Raw genomic sequence first — 21,266 nt, 5'->3', positions numbered from 1 at the left:
TAAAGCTAATTAAAATTTTAATTTTAATTTGTAATTTGTTTGTTTATTTGTAACGGTAGCCTGTTAGTGTATACACACGCAGAAAAAAGTTTTGTAGAATCAGCCTGTACAAGGTTTGAATCAACAAAATTTTTGTTGAATATAATCAACGCCGATTTTGCGTTGAAACAAACCTTGATTTTCTCAATTCCACAAAACTCTTTTGTTGTTTTGAAAAAGCAGCTTTGACGTTTAGCGTTGATTCAACAAAAAATATGATTTTCAAATCAACAAAACGTTTTGTTGATTCAAATATGCCTTATTTTTCTGCGTGCACTTTGCTTAAGGTCAAGGAAGTAACGGTAAAGGAAATTACAATGGATAGTTTGATAAATCAAACAAATTATAGCTTATTTTAACTACAGCTAGAACAGTGGCAGAAGGCTCAAAATTAAGTGGCAGAAGGCTCATAATAAATGACGGACAAATTTTTTAAACGTGCTCAATGTTGGTTTGTTTTTGGCATCAGTCGGTAGTCCGTTCCAGCAGGTCGATCCATACACCAACACACTCTTTCCACTGGTTGTTGTGTGCCGAGGAATGATGAAGCATCGTGTTCGCTCTAGCTGTCCACGCTGCAGGTGCTGCTGGATGTAATCCGGAAGGTTCTTGTAGTAGGCCTGGCGCATAAAGCTGCAGATCCTAAGTTGATAGTTCGCAGGCAGATCAACACCCAGGATGGTAGTCCTCACGGCTGCAGTAGTGTCTCGCCGGCGCATGTTGTACACGAAACGCACAGCGGCTTTGAAACAGCGGTACAGCTGGTCCTTGAGCGCAGCTGACAGTCCAGGGTAGTAGACGACGTCGGCGTAGGTGAAAATTGGCATAACCACCGCCTGCACCAGCTTGCGTCGTGTCAACGTAGAGAGTACAGGGCCAAAACGACGAAACGTACGCAAAGTGTTGAACACCTTTTGAACAACGTCGTTGACTTGGTGGGACCACGACAGCTGACAATCCATCTTCAGACCGAGATTCGTAACGACGTCAGACCACGGCACGGCTTCGCCACAGAATTTTATTTCTGTCAGTGGCACAACCGCTCCAGACTTGCAGAAGATAATCGCTTTGGTCTTCTTGGGGTTGGGTGCGAGCCAGTTAGCATCGGCCCAACGAGCTATTGCCGCGAGATCTTCGTTGATAGCGTCGACCAGAGTGTCCACTTCGGCTGATGGTCCGGAAACGTAGACTTGGAGATCGTCAGCATACAGATGGTACTCGCACCTCAGGGACCCTGGGAGACTGTTGATGTACAGGCTAAAAAGTAGCGCGCTGAGGCAGGATCCCTGAGGTGTGCCGTCAGTCACATCACGTTCTCCGGACACAACATCTCCCAGCCTGACGGACTGCTTCCGACCCGCAAGAAACGACGAGATCAGGTCACAGGCTCCTCGAGAAAACCGAAACTCGCCTCGAAGCTTCGTTTCCAAAGTTCGATGGTTCACACAGTTGAAGGCGAGAGAAAAGTCGACCAGAACCATGACAGTGCAGCGGTCGTTGTCGAGGTTCCCATACAGATCGTGAACCACTTTTGTCAAAGCTGTTGTCGTGCTGTGTCCCTTCCTGTATCCAGACTGCTGCCGAGCCAGAAGCGGTGCAGCCGGGTTGTCGAGGTGCTCGGAAATTTGCGACAGCAGTATCTTCTCAAGAATTTTTGAGATCGCCGGGAGAACGCTGATTGGCCGGAAGTCCTTGGGCTGCGAGGGATTGGTCTGCTTCGGGATAGGGGTGATGAGAGCCTTTTTCCAGCTTGAGGGGAACGACTTGGTCTGGATGATGTGGTTGAACAGATGGGACAAGTGCGGGAGAATGAAAGGGCAGAGCAGTTTGATGAAGGAGCGTAAAAGCGTTTTCAACTGAACTCGAGTGATAAATAGCTCAATAAGAAGTGAGCAAGCAAGTTTCTACCAAAAGTTTTGCAAAATTAGTTGTTTAAATAGTGAAAATCAGCATATTGGATGGAGTTAGGAGCGAGTGCTTAACCTGCCAAACATACGAGAATTTCCCCTAAGTTTCGATTGATATTTTAACAAAATAACAATTTAATGAAGTTTTTAAAAAGTCTGTGTACCTCAAAAAATGTCTGACACGAGCTCAAATGTCTGTGAAACACAGACAAATCTGTGTATCTGGCATCCCTGATGTGCACTCAACGTAAAAAGTATCCTTTTTTCAAGTTCACCCGTCGTCACCCTTTAAAAGGGTATCTAAAAAGGTACTGAATTTGACATACCCTTTTGAAAGGGTAACGCCGGGTGAACTTTAAAAAAGGATAGAAAGTATCCTTTTAGAGGATTGAAAGTACCCTTTTGAGGGATACTTCTGACTTTGAGTGTGGGTTATCGGGGTTATCGAGGTGAGGAAGGCAACATTACACTGGTAAACAGCATTACACTTTTTTCAGTTCACTTTTACACACTTGTATGGGATTTTTCAGTTCAAGTATGATTACACACTTTCGTGTAATCATACTTGAACTGAAAAATCCCATACAAGTGTGTAAAAGTGAACTGAACAGTGTGTAATGTTGATTATCAGTGTATATTAGGAGCTGTGAATCGATTAGGTCAACTTCGCGAGCGAGTTCATGAAAATCGATCTAAATTCGACCAAGAAACGTCAAACTAAATGTTTGTTTTGAAAAAAACCATTTGTCATCGAGTCGCGCAAAGTAAAATAAAATTTAATTTTAATTTTCTCTTCTCCGTCGTAACTCTTTTTTCGCGAAATTTGCGAAGCTTGAAACCAGTTTCTTTCAATCGTCCAGCCTCTCCACCACGTCACCAACCAGTTGGGGCGTCGTGACGCGATCGTTTTCTCGTTCGTTCGAAAAGAGAAAAAAATAGTGAGAGAAGCTGCAGTCGTGTAGCCATTAATCAGCAGCAGCACCCCCTCCCCACACAGGAGGACGATGAGCGTTGCGGATCCGTGGTGCAATCCAAACCCAACTAGTGACGCAATCTGCTCCGCTGTCCAGCTGCAGTTCGAGGACAACTTTGAACCAGCCGCCGTCGGGGATCAGCAGCAACCGCGGGACGGAAGACTTCCGGACTCGGACAGCTATTTGGCCGCGTTAGGTAATTTAAGAGGAGATTGTAATTGTCTTATTGTTTGTGCCACCATTTTGCATTGCTGATAAGAGGCAGATTTGAAGCTCTCGAAAGAGTCAAAACGTTATCAATTTAATGGCATCCTTCCCCCCTTTATCACACGCAGAACGTAGACTTCGTAGACTGAGGACCAATCCGACCGTCCTGCAGCAGTTGGCCGAACGTCGCGAGGCTTGTATGCAACAGCTGCTGAACGACCCCGCCGCTGCATCCCAGAACTACGACCAGCTGGACGAGCCCGTGTTCAACCACGAACTGTTGCGAATCATTCGTCCGGAACAAGCCCTCTCGGCAGCGGAGCTAGCGCATCTCCTGAAGCACGATCATCTCGAGGGGGAGGAAGCCCAGGAAGAGCAGCAGCAGCAACAGGACTACGGCAAGGAAGGGGAGGAAAGTGGAACCGAGAGCTCCACCAGTCGTTAGAGCGATTGAGAAGGAGAAAAAAAGTGGTAAGTTGACAGAAAGCGGCAACTTTGCATTGATCTTTATCATTAGTCACGATGGAGGAGGGAGGTTGTTACATTGTGGGAAGATTTTTTTTGCGTGATCTGCGGTAAGGGTAATTTGTTGTAGTCAGGGGTGTTCATAATAGAAGTTTTAGGACGAGTTAAACTAAATCAATCGATTTTCTAAAATCAATTTAGATGGTGTAGAGCAATAAAAAAAATAAAAAAATTCCAAGTGGTGTTAAGTGATTAATACATAGGACCTGTTAAAACAGAGCGAGAATTAATTTTGCAATTGAAAATTACTTTTTGTAAAAGTTTGATAAAACCGAGCTTTAATATTTATTTTATAAATTGACACACTCTTCCATCCTCAAAAACAATCTTTTCAACTGGCTGCAAAAAATCTCTATGAAAAAGAAAATTACAACACTGTTAATCCAACCTTTGGTTGCAGAGACATGACTTTGCAAACAATGAAAATTGGAGAATAATGTTTTTTTAGTACGACCGATAAGCCTTATTTTTTCAGACAACGATATTTATCATGGAAGCTAAAGAACCAAAATTCAATGTTGAAGCTGAGTATGGAGCTCGAACAAAACGCGGTCGAGAAAAGTTGGGCATTCTTTTTTTACTCTTTTCGTTATTTTCAAATATTTTGTATTTTTGTGTTTCTAAAATATTTTAATATTGAATTTCAAATTGTGCTCTTCTTTAATCCTTTCATTCTTAAATTCTCAAATTGCTAAACTATTAAATTCTTAAATGATTCTATGACAATTTCCGGAATTCCATTTCCCGGAATGGACAATTGCCGGAATGGAATTTCCCAGAATTGGGTCCTAAAATGAAGCTTAGATTGCTGATATTATTGTTTACAGCGATAAAGCTTATTTTTCTGAGTACAATGACCCTTTGTACGACCACAAAGAGTTTAAAATGGATTTTTAAATCAATTTTGAAAAATTAACCTCGCGGTCCTTGTTGACAGAAAAGTTCCTACTTGACAGCTCGTTCCAAGGGGACCATAGTTGATCCATCGAAAAAATGTTGTCTTGTCAAAAAAAAAATTTGCATTAAAATGAAAAAAAGTGATCAGAAATTGTTTTTAATCGTGTTTTTTATCGTTGTACATCAAAATTTACATAGGGCTTTAGTACCCAATTGACGTTTCCCAGAATGGACAATTCCCGGAAAAATGAGTTTTTTTTTATATTACCTGATGTGACAATGAATTGGTTCGACCTAGTCACATTTGAGGAACTTGATATTTTAACAACAATATGAATGATAAATACATGAATGATAAAAAAGAAAGTGAAATATTCGGACACGAACAATAGAAGCAAGCGTTGACTATTGAACCAATACTTTATTAACCACCACGAGATGTAACAATGTAGATCGACAGATATTAGACAAACACTAGATGTTTTTAACATTCTTTCAATGTGATGTTATGTAAGAATTTTCCCTTCTTTTGTTAATCAGTTGACTATTGTGACTAAACCGGGACCCGTGGTGTAGGGGTAAGCGTGATTGCCTCTCACCCAGTCGGCCTTGGTTCGATCCCAGAAGGTCCCGTTGGCATTTTTCGAGACGAGATTTGTCTGGTCACGCATAGGGGGATGGCGTCGCTATTTTTAGACCACATTTTCCACTTTTTCTGCATCGAAACCGACTACTTTATCGACTTCATTTTGCTGGGCGAGATAGGACGCCGTCTATTTTTAGACTATGACTCAGCACTTTTCCACTCTTGCACTTAAAAAAACCAGATGGCAGCACGATGTAACGCCACGTCCCTATGGAAGTAAATGTTGGCCCCGGTCTAACCTAGAGGTTAGGTCGATAGCTCAGTCCATGTGTAGGAGTCGTCTCCTTGGGTCCTGTCTCGGTGGAGTCGCTGGTAGGCAGTTGGAATAACAATCCAAAGGTCGTCAGTTCGAATCCCGGGATGGATGGAAGCTAAGGTGTAAAAAGAGGTTTGCAATTGCCTCAACAATCAAGCCTTCGGACACTTAGTTTCGAGTAGGAATCTCGTAATCGAGAACGCCAAGGCAATGCTGTAGAGCGAATGATTTGATTTGATTTTTTTTTGATTTTGACTAAATTCTACCAAATTTTACTATAAAGCAGAATGATTATTTTCAAAGAACGGAAAACCTCAAGAAAATAAAAAGCTTTTCAGAAACTCAAGGTACTTTCTTGAGGTTTTCCCTACTTTGAAAATAAACATTCTGCCTTATAATAAAATTTGGTACAATTTAGTCACAAAAGTCAACTGATTAACAAAAGAAGGGAAAATTCTTACATAACATCACATTAAAAGAATGTTAAAAAAAATCTAGTATTTTTCTAATATCTGTTGATCTACATTGTTACATCTCGTGGTGATTAATAAAGTATTGGTTCAATAGTCATCGCTTGCTTCTATTGTTCGTGTCCGAACCTTTCTCTTTCTTTTTTAAGATTCATGTGTTTATCATTCATATTGTTGTCAAAATATCAAGTTCCTTAAATGTGACTAGGTCAAACCAACGGGGTACAAACTTGATAATTCTTAACCACAAGTAAGCGAGTAGGCAAGATTCCATTCATTGTCAAATCAGGTAATATAAAAAAAACATTTTTCCGGGAAATGTCCATTCCGGGAATCGTCCATTCCGGGAAATTTCATTCCGGATAACGTCCATTCCGGATAATGTCCATTCCGGGAAATGGAATTCCGGAAATTGTCATAGAATCTCTTAAATCTCGGTTTAAAAAAATCCTATTTTATTTCCCTCAAATTCTTAAATTCTTAAATTCTTAAATTCTTATATTCTTAAATTCTTTAATTCTTAAATTCTTAAATTCTTAAATTTTTAAATTCTTAAATTCTTAAATTCTTGAATTCTTAAATTCTTAAATTCTTAAATTCTTAAATTCTTAAATTCTTAAATTCTTAAATTCTTAAATTCTTAAATTCTTAAATTCTTAAATTCTTTAAATCTTAAATTTTTAAATTTTTAATTCTTAAATTCTTAAATCCTTAAATTTTTAAATTCTTAAATTCTTAAATTCTTAAATTCTTAAATTCTTAAATTCTTAAATTCTTAAATTCTTAAATTCTTAAATTTTTAAATTTTTAAATTTTTAAATTCTTAAATTCTTAAATTCTTAAATTCTTAAATTCTTAAATTCTTAAATTCTTAAATTCTTAAATTCTGAAATTCTGAAATTCTTAAATTCGTAAATTCTCAAATTTTCAAATTCTTAAATTCTTAAATTCTTAAATACTTAAATTCTTAAATACCCCATCTTTGCTGCCATATTTGATAAATAACAGAAAATCATTATTTGTGAATAACCAAATTTCGTGTTTTGATTATCCGGAGTAAAATGTTGGCGGAGACTATGGATAATCGAGTTAGAACTGTATTTTTTTTTAATCCCTATATTTTTTTTACTTTTTTGTGTTGAAAAATCTGCCCCTTTTTGAAATTTTGATTTTTTCTAATGTTGAGTTTTGGGCACATTTATATTTTTGCGTTTCTAAATTTTTGAAACTTCGTTATGTTTTTAAAGCTCAAATTCTCAATTTCAGTTATTTTAAAATTTTTAAATTCCTAAATCTTAAATTCTTATATTCACAGATTAAAAAAATATATATTCTAAAATACTTTTATTTTTGAATTCTTAAGAAAAAATCGTGATTCTCTTTACCCGTAGTGAAATTTTGGTGAGAACTTTGGATAATCAAGTTAAAACATTGTTTGCATGTTTTTGAATTAATTTTGTTCTGATTATTTATATTTTAAGTTCCTTTTTCTCAATTTATATTTTCTAGTTTCTATTTTTTTTTAATTTTCGAGTAAAAACTGTATTAATTTTTTTTAATCATTAAATTTTTGAAATTTTATTTGTTTTACAATAATAAAAAAAGCATTTTTTATTTGTAATTTTTCCAACATGTGTATTTTTAAGGTTCCAAACTTCTTAGTTTAAAAATTTCTGAATCTCCGATTTTTGTTATTTTTCACTGTTTAGAATGTGTTATTTTTTATTCTTGAAGTTTTAAATTTCACCATTTTAAAATTGTTTTATTTATTTTCTATTTTCTATGTTTTTAACGTTTCAATGTTTCTGGAGTTTTTTTTAAAAAGGTCCGATGAACCAAATTTTCAATTTTTGTTTTTTAATACCCCTGACTCAAGGCGGTTTTAAAAACACCCAACGAGCAGAAACTGAAAATTCCGATGACAGGGCTATATAAACAGGAACTGCTGATGGCAGAGATTTTGTGTATGTTACTTTATTTAAAATCATGATTAAACAGACTTTACTGAAGTAACTTTTGCTCATTTTTGGTGGAGAGGTAGCTTATTAGAAGTACTTTCAGAATATACAATAACCCAGAAAGTGTTGAAATGTACATGATGCCTTTTGAAATGTTACCGTCGATTTGGTTTATTGGACCTTTTAAAAAAGAACTCCAGATTTGTATGTTTGAATACGTGCCATGCAAAATGCAACTGCCGTACGATTTTTTATGGGAGTAATTCCCTAAAATTTCAAACATTGATTATTTTTTGCATCTTATTTGCCTTAAACTTTGTAGAGGCCTTCTCTAGGACCAAAGAAGCTTTTTGCGTTATTGGTTCTCCCCTACTAATTTGATAGCTTTCCATTCAAAAGTTGTATCTAAATATTCTAAAATCTGTATCTTGAGAGCCGATTTTTTGATGGATGTGTTCTCTGAATAGCTGAACTCACCACCTTGAACACCCCTGACTCAAACTGCAATCAGCATTCTTCATGTGTGACTCGGCGTTAATCAGCACTAGCCAATCGTTAGCATTCGTGACCGGATCTGTTTCGTTTCATCGCACCTACAGAGAGATTGAGAGAGCGCGCAGCACTTTTCCGTTAGTTCTACACGTTCAAGCCACAAAGCAGCACCATGGCATCATCGACCAGCGGCACCAAAATCGACCTCGACCAGGTTGCGTACTTCCTGATCACCGGCGCCTCTCGCGGCATCGGCCAACGGATGGCCATCGAAACGGCGCGTCGCTTCCGGGCTGGGTCCATCGTGGTACTGCTTGCGCGGTCCGCTTCCGGGCTGGAGTCTACGCGGGCGGAGATCTTGGAGGTGAACCCGCACATAACTGTGGTTACGAGTTCGGTGGATTTGAGTAACGCCTCGCGGGAGCTGCTGGAGGACATTATCGGGAAGTCGCTCGGGAAGAAGCCGGTGGAGAGTTTTGGGCTGGCGGCGATCGTTCACAACGTGGGCACGATCGGGAACGTGGAACGCAAGGCGATCGATATGGCGGATCGGCAAGAGTGGGAGGAGTACTTTGCGACGAATGTCATCACGGTGGGAGTTTTGAACAGCTGCTTTCTGCGCCGGTTTGGCGAGTGTCCGCGGAAGTTGGTCGTGAATATTACCTCGAAGGCGTGCCTGGTTCCGTTCAAAAGCATGGGATTCTACTGCTCGGGGAAGGCCGCCCGTGAAATGTACTTCAAGGTGCTGGCCAACGAAGAGCCGGACTTGGTGGTGCTGAACTACTCGCCAGGGCCGGTCGATACCGACATGACGGTAGACATTCAGGGTCGCTCGAACGCCAAGGAGATCCGCGCGTACTTCAAAGGGCTGCGCGATTCCACGACCATGCTCACGACGCACCAAACGACGGCCAAGTTCCTGAGCGTGCTCGAGGCGGGCCAGTTCAAATCTGGCGATCACGTTGATTATTACGATTAAACACACACATTCCACTTATTCATCTTATTTGTTACTTGCTTATTATATGCTACCAATAAATGTGCAAATATTACTCAGCAAACAAGTAACGGCGTGTTTCTTTTCGTCTCTTTCTATCTCTTTCCAGAACCACTACCCCCTAACTAAAATCCGAAAACATCCTTTCAAAAAAAAAAAAAATGATGAATTCCACCTTTGGCAAAACGTTTCTCTTTCTCACGAACCTCGCGTGGAAGAGTCGGGTCACACTGCCGGTGCTCATAACGGCCGGATTCATGATACTGAACTTTCGCTGGGAGGTCGAGATCAACATCCACACCGAACGGATCGCCATCCAGGGCGTGGATGATGGGCGGGGTGGTGGAGGAGGAGGTGGCGCTAATCGCGTTGCAGGCGTGGCCGCGATCGATTACAGCCTGGAGGAGTCGTGGGAAAGTACCGACGAGGACGAGGACGACGATGAGTACGATGAGGACGAGGAAACGGAGTACGATTCCGAGGGGGACGACGAAGATCTGTCCACGGATGACGAGTTGAGGCGGATATCGTTGGTTACGTTTTGAGGGGAGAGTTTTGGAAAGTAAAGTGGTTGGTCTCTCGAATCGATGCAAACGCATGTTTGTGATTTGACTATATTTATTGGAATAAATTTTAATGTGCGAATATTGTGCTTTACTTTCTTTAGTGCTGACATTTAATGGAGTAAAAAGTTTTAAAAGTCAAGGGGAACCTGGGTAAATGTTGAGGAATTTCAAGTAATTGTAACTCTAAGGTACGTGCTAATTATTGCACTTGGTTGTAATTTCTTGACTCACGATCGTGATTTTTCGTAATGTGTCAACCGTAAGTCGTAATTTTTCGATAGTTCATTGAGATCATTCGACCGTAATTTCACGAAATATCATCGTAAAATAACAACTGACGATCGAGGAAATCTAAACATGTGTTCGAAGCTTGTTTTCGCTTTTGGTTTGAAATCCAAAATTAAAAAATCGGAAATTATTTTTGTTTTATTCAAGAATCTACACTCAAAGTAAAAAGTATCCTTTTTTCAAGTTCACCCGACGTCACCCTTTAAGGGCATCTCCACCGCAGGGACCTAATTGCGTTGCAAAGCTAATTTGGCACCCGCGTCAAGCCCACCGCGGTACTTGTGCGAGAGCTAATTTAGGTTCGAGTTCATCCGTGTTCATCCGAATCTAAACAAAACTCAGGTTAGCTCCGGGATCTACCGGGAGCAAATCGTCTGACGGATGGTTTTTTCAAGCAAAACAATGTAATTGGGCCAATGTGAGTTTGTAAACATAGAGTTTATCCTGCTCACGTCAGTAAATGTTTACATTAGGAGTGATGATTGATTTTTCGATTTCAATTATTCGAGTTTGGAGATATTTTCCCTTCCGTGCCTGCAAGTTTACGCATGAAAAATGACTTTTGGTAATCTGGGGTGATGCAGTTTAGTTTTTTAGGTCAGATTGGGGCTGTGTTTGTTTAATTTTGGTCAACGCATTGTCGATCTACTGCCGGACATGGAAGAGACAAGTCATTTGTATTGAGTAAAAAGCAAAATTCAAGCATAATATTTTAAATAAGCCAATACGGATTTGAAAACAAGCAATCCTAGCAATCCTGATCTTAATTTCTTGAATTCTTAAATTCTTAAATTCTTAATTTCTTGAATTGTTAAATTCTTAAATTCTTAAATTCTTAAATTCTTAAATTCTTAAATTCTTAAATTCTTAAATTCTTAAGTTCTTAAATTCTTAAATTCTTAAATTCTTAAATTCTTAAATTCTTAAAATCTTAAATTCTTAAATTCTTAAATTCTTAAATTCTTAAATTCTTAAATTCTTAAATTCTTAAATTCTTAAATTCTTAAATTCTTAAATTCTTAAATTCTTAAATTCTTAAATTCTTAAATTCTTAAATTCTTAAATTCTTAAATTCTTAAATTCTTAAATTCTTAAATTCTTAAATTCTTAAATTCTTAAATTCTTAAATTCTTAAATTCTTAAATTCTTAAATTCTTAAATTCTTAAATTCTTAAATTCTTAAATTCTTAAATTCTTAAATTCTTAAATTCTTAAATTCTTAAATTCTTAAATTCATAAATTCTTAAATTCTTAAATTCTTAAATTCTTAAATTCTTAAATTCATAAATTCTTAAATTCTCAAATTCTTAAATTCTTAAATTCTTAAATTCTTAAATTCTTAAATTCTTAAATTCTTAAATTCTTAAATTCTTAAATTCTTAAATTCTTAAATTCTTAAATTCTTAAATTCTTAAATTCTTAAATTCACAAATTCTTTAAATCATATTTTTTTAATTCCTGATTTTGAATACAATTCTTGACAAAAAAAGTGTTTTTGAATGTTAGAATTTCGAGTTTTTTCGTAAATTTATATTTTCGAATTTCTTAATTTCAAAAAAAAATTCTGGAGTTTTTTTTTGAAAAGGTCCAATAAACCAAATTTACAGTTTTTGCTTTTTGGGTGTTTTTTAATACCCCTGACTCAAGGCGGTTTCAAAAACACCCAAAAAGCAAAAACTGGAAATTTGGTTTATTGGACCTTTTAAAAAAAACTCCAGATCTGTCCATTTAATTTCAAAATTCTGCAAGAGATTTGGCGGGTATTTTCAATATCATTATATCGAATACAATATTATTAAAACGTTTGTCGCATACAAAAAGGAAAATTCTTGATATATATTTGAATTTTAATACATAATTCAAAAATGTTTAAATTTTCTGTGATGATTTGCTTGTATCAAAAATCGGTGGTTGATTATTTTTTATTTAAAAAATACTTAATAATGATAAAAAAACACAATTTTTCAATTTAATAAAGTCGTTTTGAACCAAATTACTGATTTCTTCAATATTCATTCAAGTTTGATAATCAAAATTAATGCAACTTCAACCAAACAAAGACAAATGATTCTAAAAATCGCTGAAAACATTAGCCACCGGCAGCTCGGGGACTTCTCGAGCACCTATCTTGGCTACTCGACGGATCCCCGATGAACTTTTTCTTCGCTGAATGAACTCGAAGGCTAATTTAGCTTTAGCTTTGCTACCCGCGGTGCGAAAGTTGGGGTGCAAACATGTCGGGAGCAAATCGGATGAACTCTTTTAAAAATTTGAAAATGATATTTAATTGACGTAAGTAAACAATTAGGACATAAAATGTAATTGGAAGCATGTTCTATCATGCTAGAATGTAGTTTTATTGATTTCGATCAACAAAACGGCTAAAATTTGAAAATAAATAAATTAGATCCCCGCGGTGGGCTTGATTCGGTAGCCAAATTAGCTCCCAGCGGTGCGAAAACGTGCATTAGGTACGGAGCAAAGCTAAAACTGGGGATCCAATCGATAGGTTTGCCACGCAATTAGATCTCTGCGGTGGAGATGCCCTAAAAGGCCCAGTCAAATCAATCCGTATCCAGGGTTTTAAGCGAAGATGGCGCTCTAATGGTGAACATCCGAAATGTCAAAATCGCGCAGTAGCACCAACATTAGAAAACAAATGTGGCTGTCATGCCATGGCACACTTCTTTCGGAATATTGGTACCACTGCGTGATTTTGACATTTCGGACGTTCACCATTAGAACGCCATCTTCGTTTAAAAACCTGGATACACAGTGTACTGCCGTTCTACGCATAATTGTCCCATGTCAGTTTTCGATGATTTTGACTTTTTATCATTTTTAAGTTAAGTTTTACGTATACTTCCAGAAAAACACATAAAATCTAGTACTTTGTTCAGAAAATCATTGAAAACAACACCAAGTCTGTTTGGCCCATCGTTGAACTTCTACGCATAATTGTCCCACCAAGTATTTTCTATCACGAAATCATGAGTTTTACGAAGCATTTTATCTTGTTTACCTGTTTAACTGCAAGAGGATTACAAATAAGGGTGATAACATGTTAACCGGAGTGATAAGGGTCATATAGGGCGAATAGGGAACCACGGGACAATTATGCGTAGAAACACAGAAATCGATCGAAAAATTTCAATCGCGTTTTGCTCAGTTGCCCTTTTTTGAACATGTAGAACGGCAGTGTATGTATAAAAAATAATTGTTAAACATAAATTTAAACTCCAAAATTTATTTGTTTTAAATTTAGGTACTTAGAAATTTCCCTGGAGATGGAGCCACACGTTGCCGTCGTTTCAGGGCTATTTGCCAAGATGAGCAACTCTCTACGAAATTGGCCGATTTCGACCATTTTTATTTTTTGTATTTTTTTATTCGACTCAAACTTTGTGGGGGCCTTCCCTATGACCAAATAAGCTATTTTGCGTCATTGGTTCACCCATAAAAGTCTCCATACAATTTTGGCTGCTGTCCATACAAAAATGGTATGTAAATATTCAGCTGTAACTTTTGACTGAATTTTCTGATCAATTTGGTGTCTTCGGCAAAGTTGTAGCTATTGTTAAGGACTTTTGAGAAAAAAAAGGTACACGGAAAAAAATTGTAGATTTTTTTTATCAACTTTTTTTTTCACTAAAACGTACTATACGTATTTTTTGATTTTTAAGATTTTTTGATATGTTTTAGGGTACAAAATCCGCAACTTTTGAGCCATAGAGAAACATGATCAAAAAATCTGCCGCCGAGTTATGAATATTTGAAAAAATAGTGATTTTTGAAAAAAATCGAAATTTCATGTAAAAACAAATTTGACCTTATTTTTTTAATGCAAAATTGTATTTCCAATCGAAAAGTACTTGACAGATTTTTTTATAAAGGGCTCCATTTTCAAGATATAGCCACCGAAAGTTTGATTTTAGCGAAATATTTGAAGTTTTCCGATTTTTAAAAATAGTGACCATAAGTGACCATTTCCAATATATTTTTTGAAAAGTTCAGAAAATTTGCTATAAAATTATCTAAGAGACATTGCAGATTGGACCTCTGGTTGCTGAGATACAGCCGCTTTAAGAAAAAGAAACATGAAAATTGAAGTTTTCTAAATCTCACCAAAGCAACCCCATTATTTTCTAATGCCGATATCTCAGCAACTAATGGTCCGATTTTCAATGTTAAAACATGAAACACTCGTAAAATTGTCCGATCTTTTCGAAAAAAAAATATTTTGAAAATTTTGAAATAAAGACTAGCATTTTAAATGGGCGTAATATTCAATGCTAAGGCCTTTTATAATGTTAGTCTTGATTTAAAAATTTTCAAAATATTTTTTTTCGAAAAGATCGGAAAATTTTACGAATGTTTCATGTATTAACATTGAAAATCGGACCATTAGTTGCTGAGATATTGTCATTAGAAAATGGTGGAATGTTATGGTTCTTAACAATACCTACAACTTTGCCGAAGACACCAAATTGATCAGAAAATTCAGTCAAAAGTTACAGCTGTTTGAATGTTTACATACCATTTTTGTATGGACAGCTGCCAAAATTGTATTGAGACTTGTATGGGTGAACCAATGACGCAAAATAGCTTATTTGGTCATAGGGAAGGCCCCCACAAAGTTTGAGCCAAATAAAAAAATACAAATAAAATCCATTTCCGGTTTTGGTAGAGAATTGCTCAGATGGTTTCCGATGTTGATATATATCACACATTTATTATATATTATTATATATATTATAGCCCGGGTCAAAAAAAATAAAGTTGCTCAAATGAAAAATTATATGAGATTGCCCGAAAGAGTACTCAAAATGGAGGCTCAGGCCAAAATTTCAGCCCATTTGGTTGAAAACTGGCTTGCCTTGAGCAGGAACAAGTTTAAATGGGAATTAACCCGTAAAACTGGAGCATTTAGGTAAATTGCTCTGTACAAGACAGCCGTTAACAAATGACGACTTTTGCATACCATGGCGTCCTAGGGGATAATCTGGGGAACAATTCCTCCGAAGGGTGCAAGACGATCCGAGGCCCCTGGTTTTGCCTTGAACCGGATTCATTCCGGCGTCGCAGAAATTCTCATGGTCCCAGCTAAATGTATAGGGAAAAATCAAAACACACTAAGAAGGCTGCCTTGATCAGAGGACGCCACATGGCAATCAGTCACCACGTGGCATGGAAATAACTCAAAAATCGACTTCAAAATTACATCTACCGTTGTTAAGGTGTTTTTGATCAAATATCTGGTTGAATAAAATGTCCTAAAAATAACAAAACCACTTTAAAAGCAAAAATTGATGATACCATCCTGCCACGTGGTGGCTGATTGCCATGTGGCGTCCTCTGATCGAGGCAGCCTTCTTAGTGTGTTTTGATTTTTCCCTATACATTTAGCTGGGACCATGAGAATTTCTGCGACGCCGGAATGAATCCGGTTCAAGGCAAAACCAGGGGCCTCGGATCGTCTTGCACCCTTCGGAGGAATTGTTCCCCAGATTATCCCCTAGGACGCCATGGTATGCAAAAGTCGTCATTTGTTAACGGCTGTCTTGTACAGAGCAATTTACCTAAATGCTCCAGTTTTACGGGTTAATTCCCATTTAAACTTGTTCCTGCTCAAGGCAAGCCAGTTTTCAACCAAATGGGCTGAAATTTTGGCCTGAGCCTCCATTTTGAGTACTCTTTCGGGCAATCTCATATAATTTTTCATTTGAGCAACTTTAATTTTTTTGACCCGGGCTAATATATTATTTATATATTTGTGTTGATAGAAATCAAGATATTGATTTTTTTTATTGCATCTCAATATTCTTGTTTGTAAAATCGGGTAGGAACAGGATTAAATCATTTTGATACATCGTTAGCTTAGGTAGAAATTCACAAAGCAAAGCAACGCTTACGCACATCAGTAAGAGAGGTCTCTTCTAGGCATTGTGAGATGTATATTAAATAACTTAATTAATCACACAAACTACAACGTGATTTTTTTCTTTGTGTGGTTTGTAGAAACATTTTACGAATCGTGATTATTTTTGCATTTCAATTCACTATTTCCGTAGCTTGAAATCGAAACAATCATTGACTTTAAAATTTTAAATACTAAATTTATGCAAATTGTAATATTTTGATATTTTTTTTGTTGGAAATATTTGAAGTATTTCATTTCTTTTTAATTTTCACAAATTTTCAATTCTTATAAATTTTTAAAGTTTTTAGAATTTTTTAGACTAGTTGAAATTTCAAAAAAATATATGTTTTTTCCTATTTTTATGTTTTAAAATATTTGAATTTAAAAATAGTTTTAATTTTTTCTATTTCTGTCATTTGTCATTTCAATAAAAAAATAATTGAAAAAGGCTATTACAAATTTCGGTCGTAATATCCCGAGCCACGATAGAGAATTCTCGATAGTAATATTTCGATTGTAAGTTGGCGATGGTAGATCGTAATCTCACTATCGAAAAATCTCGAAATTCCGATCGAGTGCAATAATCGCCAGGTTAATTCTAGTAGGTATTTTCATCTGAAAAAAATAACAAAAAAAACAATTATGAGGCATGTCATTTTATGATTCAATAATATTAACACTTCTGGTATTAAAAAAAAAATGGGTTTTTTATCCAAAAAATACGCAAAACAAACGACTGATACAACAAGGATAGCAATTTTATTTCCATTTGCATTTTTTAGCTTAATTTGTTTAACAAGTTAAAAAAGCGATACATAATGAGCTTGAGCTTAAAAATTAACAACTATTCAATCTATCACCTAGCAAAAAAAAAAAACAAAATTTCTAATGAAAGGAATGAGATTCCCTAAGTACCTCTTAACAGCCAAATATGAGATTGAACAAATCACCGATCGAGTACAGCACCTGTACGACAATAGACGACAACTTAACATAACTTCCCGTGAGCTCAAGCACACTTAAGTCTGCTTGGCCTTCAACAAATCTTCCTGCTGCGAGGTTGTGGGTGTCAGCGTCGGCGATGCCGGTAGTGACGAGGGCAGATTGCAGCCCACCTGGCGGATCACCTTCGCTGCTACCTTGCTTCCGTGGCGGATGCAGTCCGGCAGCGTCGGAGACTCTCCGTTCATGTACTTGTACAGGAAGCCGGCCACGAACGAATCGCCTGCACCGGTCGTGTCGATAACCGCCTTTTGGGGAATTATCGGAACCTGGTACGACTCCCCGTAGAATGCGCTCCCGTTGCCGTGATAGAACCGCACACATCGGCATCCATCCGTGGCGACCAGAATCTTTTCCCGATTGATCTTCAAATACTTCCGAATCAAACATTTGGCCAGCTCGTCAAAGTCTTCGCACTCGTAAATCTCCGCCAGGGCTACAAATTCGGTCAGATTTCCAAATACAAGATCCGCTTGCTCAACCATCCAGCGCATTTCCTTGGTAAAATTTTGCAAAATATAGGTCGCGTTCAGGTTCGTCACGAACAGATTTGCCGTGCCCTTGCAGTACTTCTCGTAAATGTACTGACAAATGTGAAACTTTTCCGGCACGAAATAACCCTCGACGTAAAACACGCGCACGTCCTCCTCGATGTCATCGTGGGCCGCCGAATTGCAGCTGCCAATCTTGCCCTGGCACCAGCGGGACGTTACAAACTCCTTCTTGAAGTGCAGCGACGCGCCAATGTTTGCGTTCAGACTGCGCTTGTCGCCGCTAATCAGGCAGATGCAAGTTCCGGTGCAGTGGTCCGGCAGTGTTTGGATGCTACGGGAAAGAGAAGAAGATCAGTATTTCTGTGTTAGTTTGTATTTGTATTGTTTTTGATAGCGTTTTAAACCAAAATGTAAGGCTTCACCTATTTGCCCTGTGGGATTTCCCTATCGCACCATTTTTGGGAAATCCCAACTCCTCTTCACTTCGAGTATTTACATGCACCGGCTAAAACGAGTAATGCACTGAAAAAACGATCAAACAAGCGCACTTGCATCCAACCCGTTAATTACATCGCAATAACAAAACCATAAAACAAACATAGCCACAGCAAGCGATGCAGAGTCTCTTACCATGTGTTCAGCGAGCTGTCCTTCAGGATCTTGGTTATAATTTCTCCATTCTCATCAGCGCCGACGGCACCACAGAAAATCACGTTCTTTTCGCCAAGGCCCCGCAGGATCCGCGTCGTATTCAGCGCCGACCCCCCCGGGTTGTACTTTGGCGGGCCGCATCTGAAGGTAAAAGTTTGTTCAGTTAGAGGCTAGTAGAGCCGCATGCTGTTGGGACATTTTTTGCCTTTCTTACCAAAGAAAGGTCTAGGGTTTGCTTTTGGCTCCGACTCAAAATCAAGCTTATTTATCAAATCAATTCTCGAGAAATATTAATTGGAAAAATTTGCAAAAAAATCATGGACGATCGATTTCCGTCGCCTCGCCGACAAGTTGTCAAGTTGAGCTTCACATGCAGACGCGAGTAATGCTGGCGCGTATAAGGTTTTGATACTAGATAACCTCATTTTTGTACAAGTTGCCCTATCGATTGCTCGTTCATCACTCATCGCCTATCATGATTATCTCTGCTACACGCAGAAAAATAAGGCCTATTTGAATCAACAAAACATTTTGTTGATTTGAAAATCAAGATTTTTGTTGAATCAACGCTAAACGTCAAAGCAACTTTTTCATAACAACAAAAGATTTTTGTGGAATTGAGAAAATCAAGGTTTGTTTCAACGCAAAATCGGCGTTGATTATATCTAACAAAATTTTTGTTGAAACAAACCTCGTACAGGCTGATTCTACAAAACATTTTTCTGCGTGTAAGCGACAGTGTTGTTTTTGAATTGACTAAACGCTCACTAAAATGGATCAATTTTGGAACAACGATATCAACTGAAAATTTGGTCCAGATATCTTCCTTTAGTAAGAAAGGCTCTATCTCACCCCAGGTGGGATTAAATCGGGGTTTTTTTCCTGGCGTACCGCAAAGCGGCAGTAATTTCGCGCCGCGCCGGATTTGACCGGAGGTGTGGCCCCCCTCCCACCTCCACTCCACCCTGCCACACGTGTGGGTATTTATCGACCCATCACACTTACGTTTCCATGGTGACCGCACCGAGCCGGGCCAACTTGTCCGCAGGAATTTCCCGCTGGTCATCCTCCTTCAGATCAAAGTCCTTCAAAATTTGCGTATCGCGAAGCTCCACACTAACGTCCAGCAGCACATTCCCGAAGGCCACAAGCCGGGGACATCGATCACTGGCAGCAGCGGGAGGAAACGAAAAGAATGTTTAATTTTAATCTTTTGCGCGCTTTACATGACCGCCACCACAGCTCGTGATGGAAAAACGGGTCAGTAATTTCGTCACTCACCAGCTGCTGATTGGTGTGCCGTTAGTCATCCTGGGTGAATTTAACACCTTCGCGCGATTACTTTTGCAGTCAACCTTGTGATCAACCAATTATTTGTTGAGGCGCTTAAATTTGCATTCTAATCTGGCCCACAGACGATCCACTACTGCAACTTGCAAGGCAGCAGCAGCGAGAAAAAGTAAAACCAGTTCATTTCAAGGACGTAGCTGTCAGTGTAACCAGAATGCAAAATCAAAACAAGACGCTGTCAGCGCACGTGGGGTTCATTCGGTGGTTCATTTCGCATGTGTACAGATTTACTTCACGCAAAATCTGGATAACACAGATCTGTGTAAAAAAATTACACAGCTTGACGATCAGTTCTAGCTTTCAAAATCTGTGTAGTTGCCTGACACAGTTCTGTGTAAAATATTACACAGATTTTCGAATAGCGTCTCTTCTAAATCTGTGTAAAATAGAGTTGGCGTCACTGTCGTTCATTTCCCGCACTTCTGCTGAGCTGAAAAGGTTGAAAATTTTTCGGTCGTCTTTTTCATAGATTTTTTTTTTGCGATTTTTAACTGAGTTTTTCTATAAATCTTAATTTCAAACATCATGACTGTAGATTTCTTAGTAGAAAACATAGTTTTACAACAAATTTCACCAGATTAAGTATAAACTAATTCCATAACCTAACTTTCTTTGTTCGTTTAGCATATCTTCGCGAGTACTGTAAAAGAGTGAACCAAACTTCCAACTCCTCCGGCAAGAACACCAGTTTTGAGATTTCGAGATTTCCTAGCCATCGTCGCTACAGGTTCGGACCAGAAAGCCCTCCAGCAAGGAAGCGCCAGCCGAAACAGTAACCTGATTCGTGATCTTCCGCCGATTCGCTGCCTCGGTCCCCGCGACCAAGGAAAGATTCGCTGCTCCGGTTTCCGCGACCAAGGAAGGATTCGCTGCCTCGGTTCCTGCGACCAAGGAAGGCCAGCGTTTGCGGTAGGTTTCTTTTTGATAAACTTTGTTAATTTAAATCTAATTCTTGTTTTTTTTAGATCCCTCGTGCACTACCCAACTTCTTCGAACGTCTCGGCCAGATTCGGACCAGAAAGTCCTCCGACAATGAAGCGCCAGCCGAAACAACAACCTAATTCGTGATCTTCCGGTGATTCGCTGCCCCGGTTTCCGCGACCAAGAAAGGATTCGCTGCTCTGGTTACCGCGACCAAGGAAGGATTCGCTGCCTCAAGATTGAATAAATAAGGTTCATTGTTTTTGTTTATTTCCGTTTTTTCATCCATTTTATGAAAGAAAACTGGTTTGCAGGGGAAAAATCGGGGTGGAATTTTACCCAGATCTGTGTAAAAATTTACCCAGATCTGTGTAAAATTTTACACAGATTGCTTTTATAAAATTACACAGATTTGACAGACAACGGCTGAACACAGATCTGTGTACAAGGCTTTTACACAGATTCTGTGTATTCCAGGTTTTGGGCAATCTGTGTCAAATTTTACACAGATCTGTGTTATCTGAATTTTGCGTGTTGATTGCACTTGATACAGACAGATGCAGGAGAAGAATTTCTGTATCATAGGGTAACGTAGAGCTACGTTTTGGTGCTCTATTGATAATCTGGAGTTTTTTTTGAAAAGGTCCAATAAATAAAATTTTCAGTTTTTGCTTTTTAAGTGTTTTTGAAACCGCCTGGAGTCAGG

At 38.2% G+C, this 21,266-nt stretch overlaps 4 protein-coding genes across 4 annotated transcripts; 3 read left to right on the top strand and 1 right to left on the bottom strand.

Annotated features, from left to right (window-relative positions):
• Positions 1-2,785: 2,785 nt before the first annotated feature.
• On the top strand, positions 2,786-3,572 carry LOC120429871 (coiled-coil domain-containing protein 32). Its single transcript, XM_039594949.2, has 2 exons — positions 2,786-3,116; positions 3,256-3,572. The coding sequence occupies exons 1-2, from the start codon at positions 2,951-2,953 to the stop codon at positions 3,570-3,572; spliced, it is 483 nt and encodes a 160-aa protein (XP_039450883.1). The 5' UTR covers positions 2,786-2,950.
• On the top strand, positions 3,465-10,013 carry LOC120429872 (zinc finger protein AEBP2-like). The gene is made up of 2 exons (XM_039594950.2): positions 3,465-3,598; positions 9,478-10,013. Exon 2 carries the CDS (start codon positions 9,530-9,532, stop codon positions 9,911-9,913), a length of 384 nt encoding a protein of 127 aa, XP_039450884.1. The 5' UTR covers positions 3,465-3,598; positions 9,478-9,529; the 3' UTR covers positions 9,914-10,013.
• On the top strand, positions 8,479-9,439 carry LOC120429870 (sepiapterin reductase-like). Its single transcript, XM_039594948.2, has one exon. It carries the CDS (start codon positions 8,544-8,546, stop codon positions 9,348-9,350), a length of 807 nt encoding a protein of 268 aa, XP_039450882.1. The 5' UTR covers positions 8,479-8,543; the 3' UTR covers positions 9,351-9,439.
• Positions 10,014-16,879: 6,866 nt separating the features above from the next.
• Positions 16,880-19,733, bottom strand: LOC120429867 (adenosine kinase-like). Its single transcript, XM_039594943.1, has 4 exons — positions 19,571-19,733; positions 19,295-19,456; positions 18,269-18,430; positions 16,880-17,969 (listed from the first exon to the last, which is right to left on the bottom strand). The coding sequence occupies exons 1-4, from the start codon at positions 19,597-19,599 to the stop codon at positions 17,162-17,164; spliced, it is 1,161 nt and encodes a 386-aa protein (XP_039450877.1). The 5' UTR covers positions 19,600-19,733; the 3' UTR covers positions 16,880-17,161.
• Positions 19,734-21,266: the final 1,533 nt, after the last annotated feature.

This window comes from Culex pipiens, unplaced genomic scaffold, assembly GCF_016801865.2.
Source record: "Culex pipiens pallens isolate TS unplaced genomic scaffold, TS_CPP_V2 Cpp_Un0015, whole genome shotgun sequence".
NCBI lineage: Eukaryota > Metazoa > Arthropoda > Insecta > Diptera > Culicidae > Culex > Culex pipiens.
This window is presented reverse-complemented; position numbering and strand designations above follow the sequence as displayed.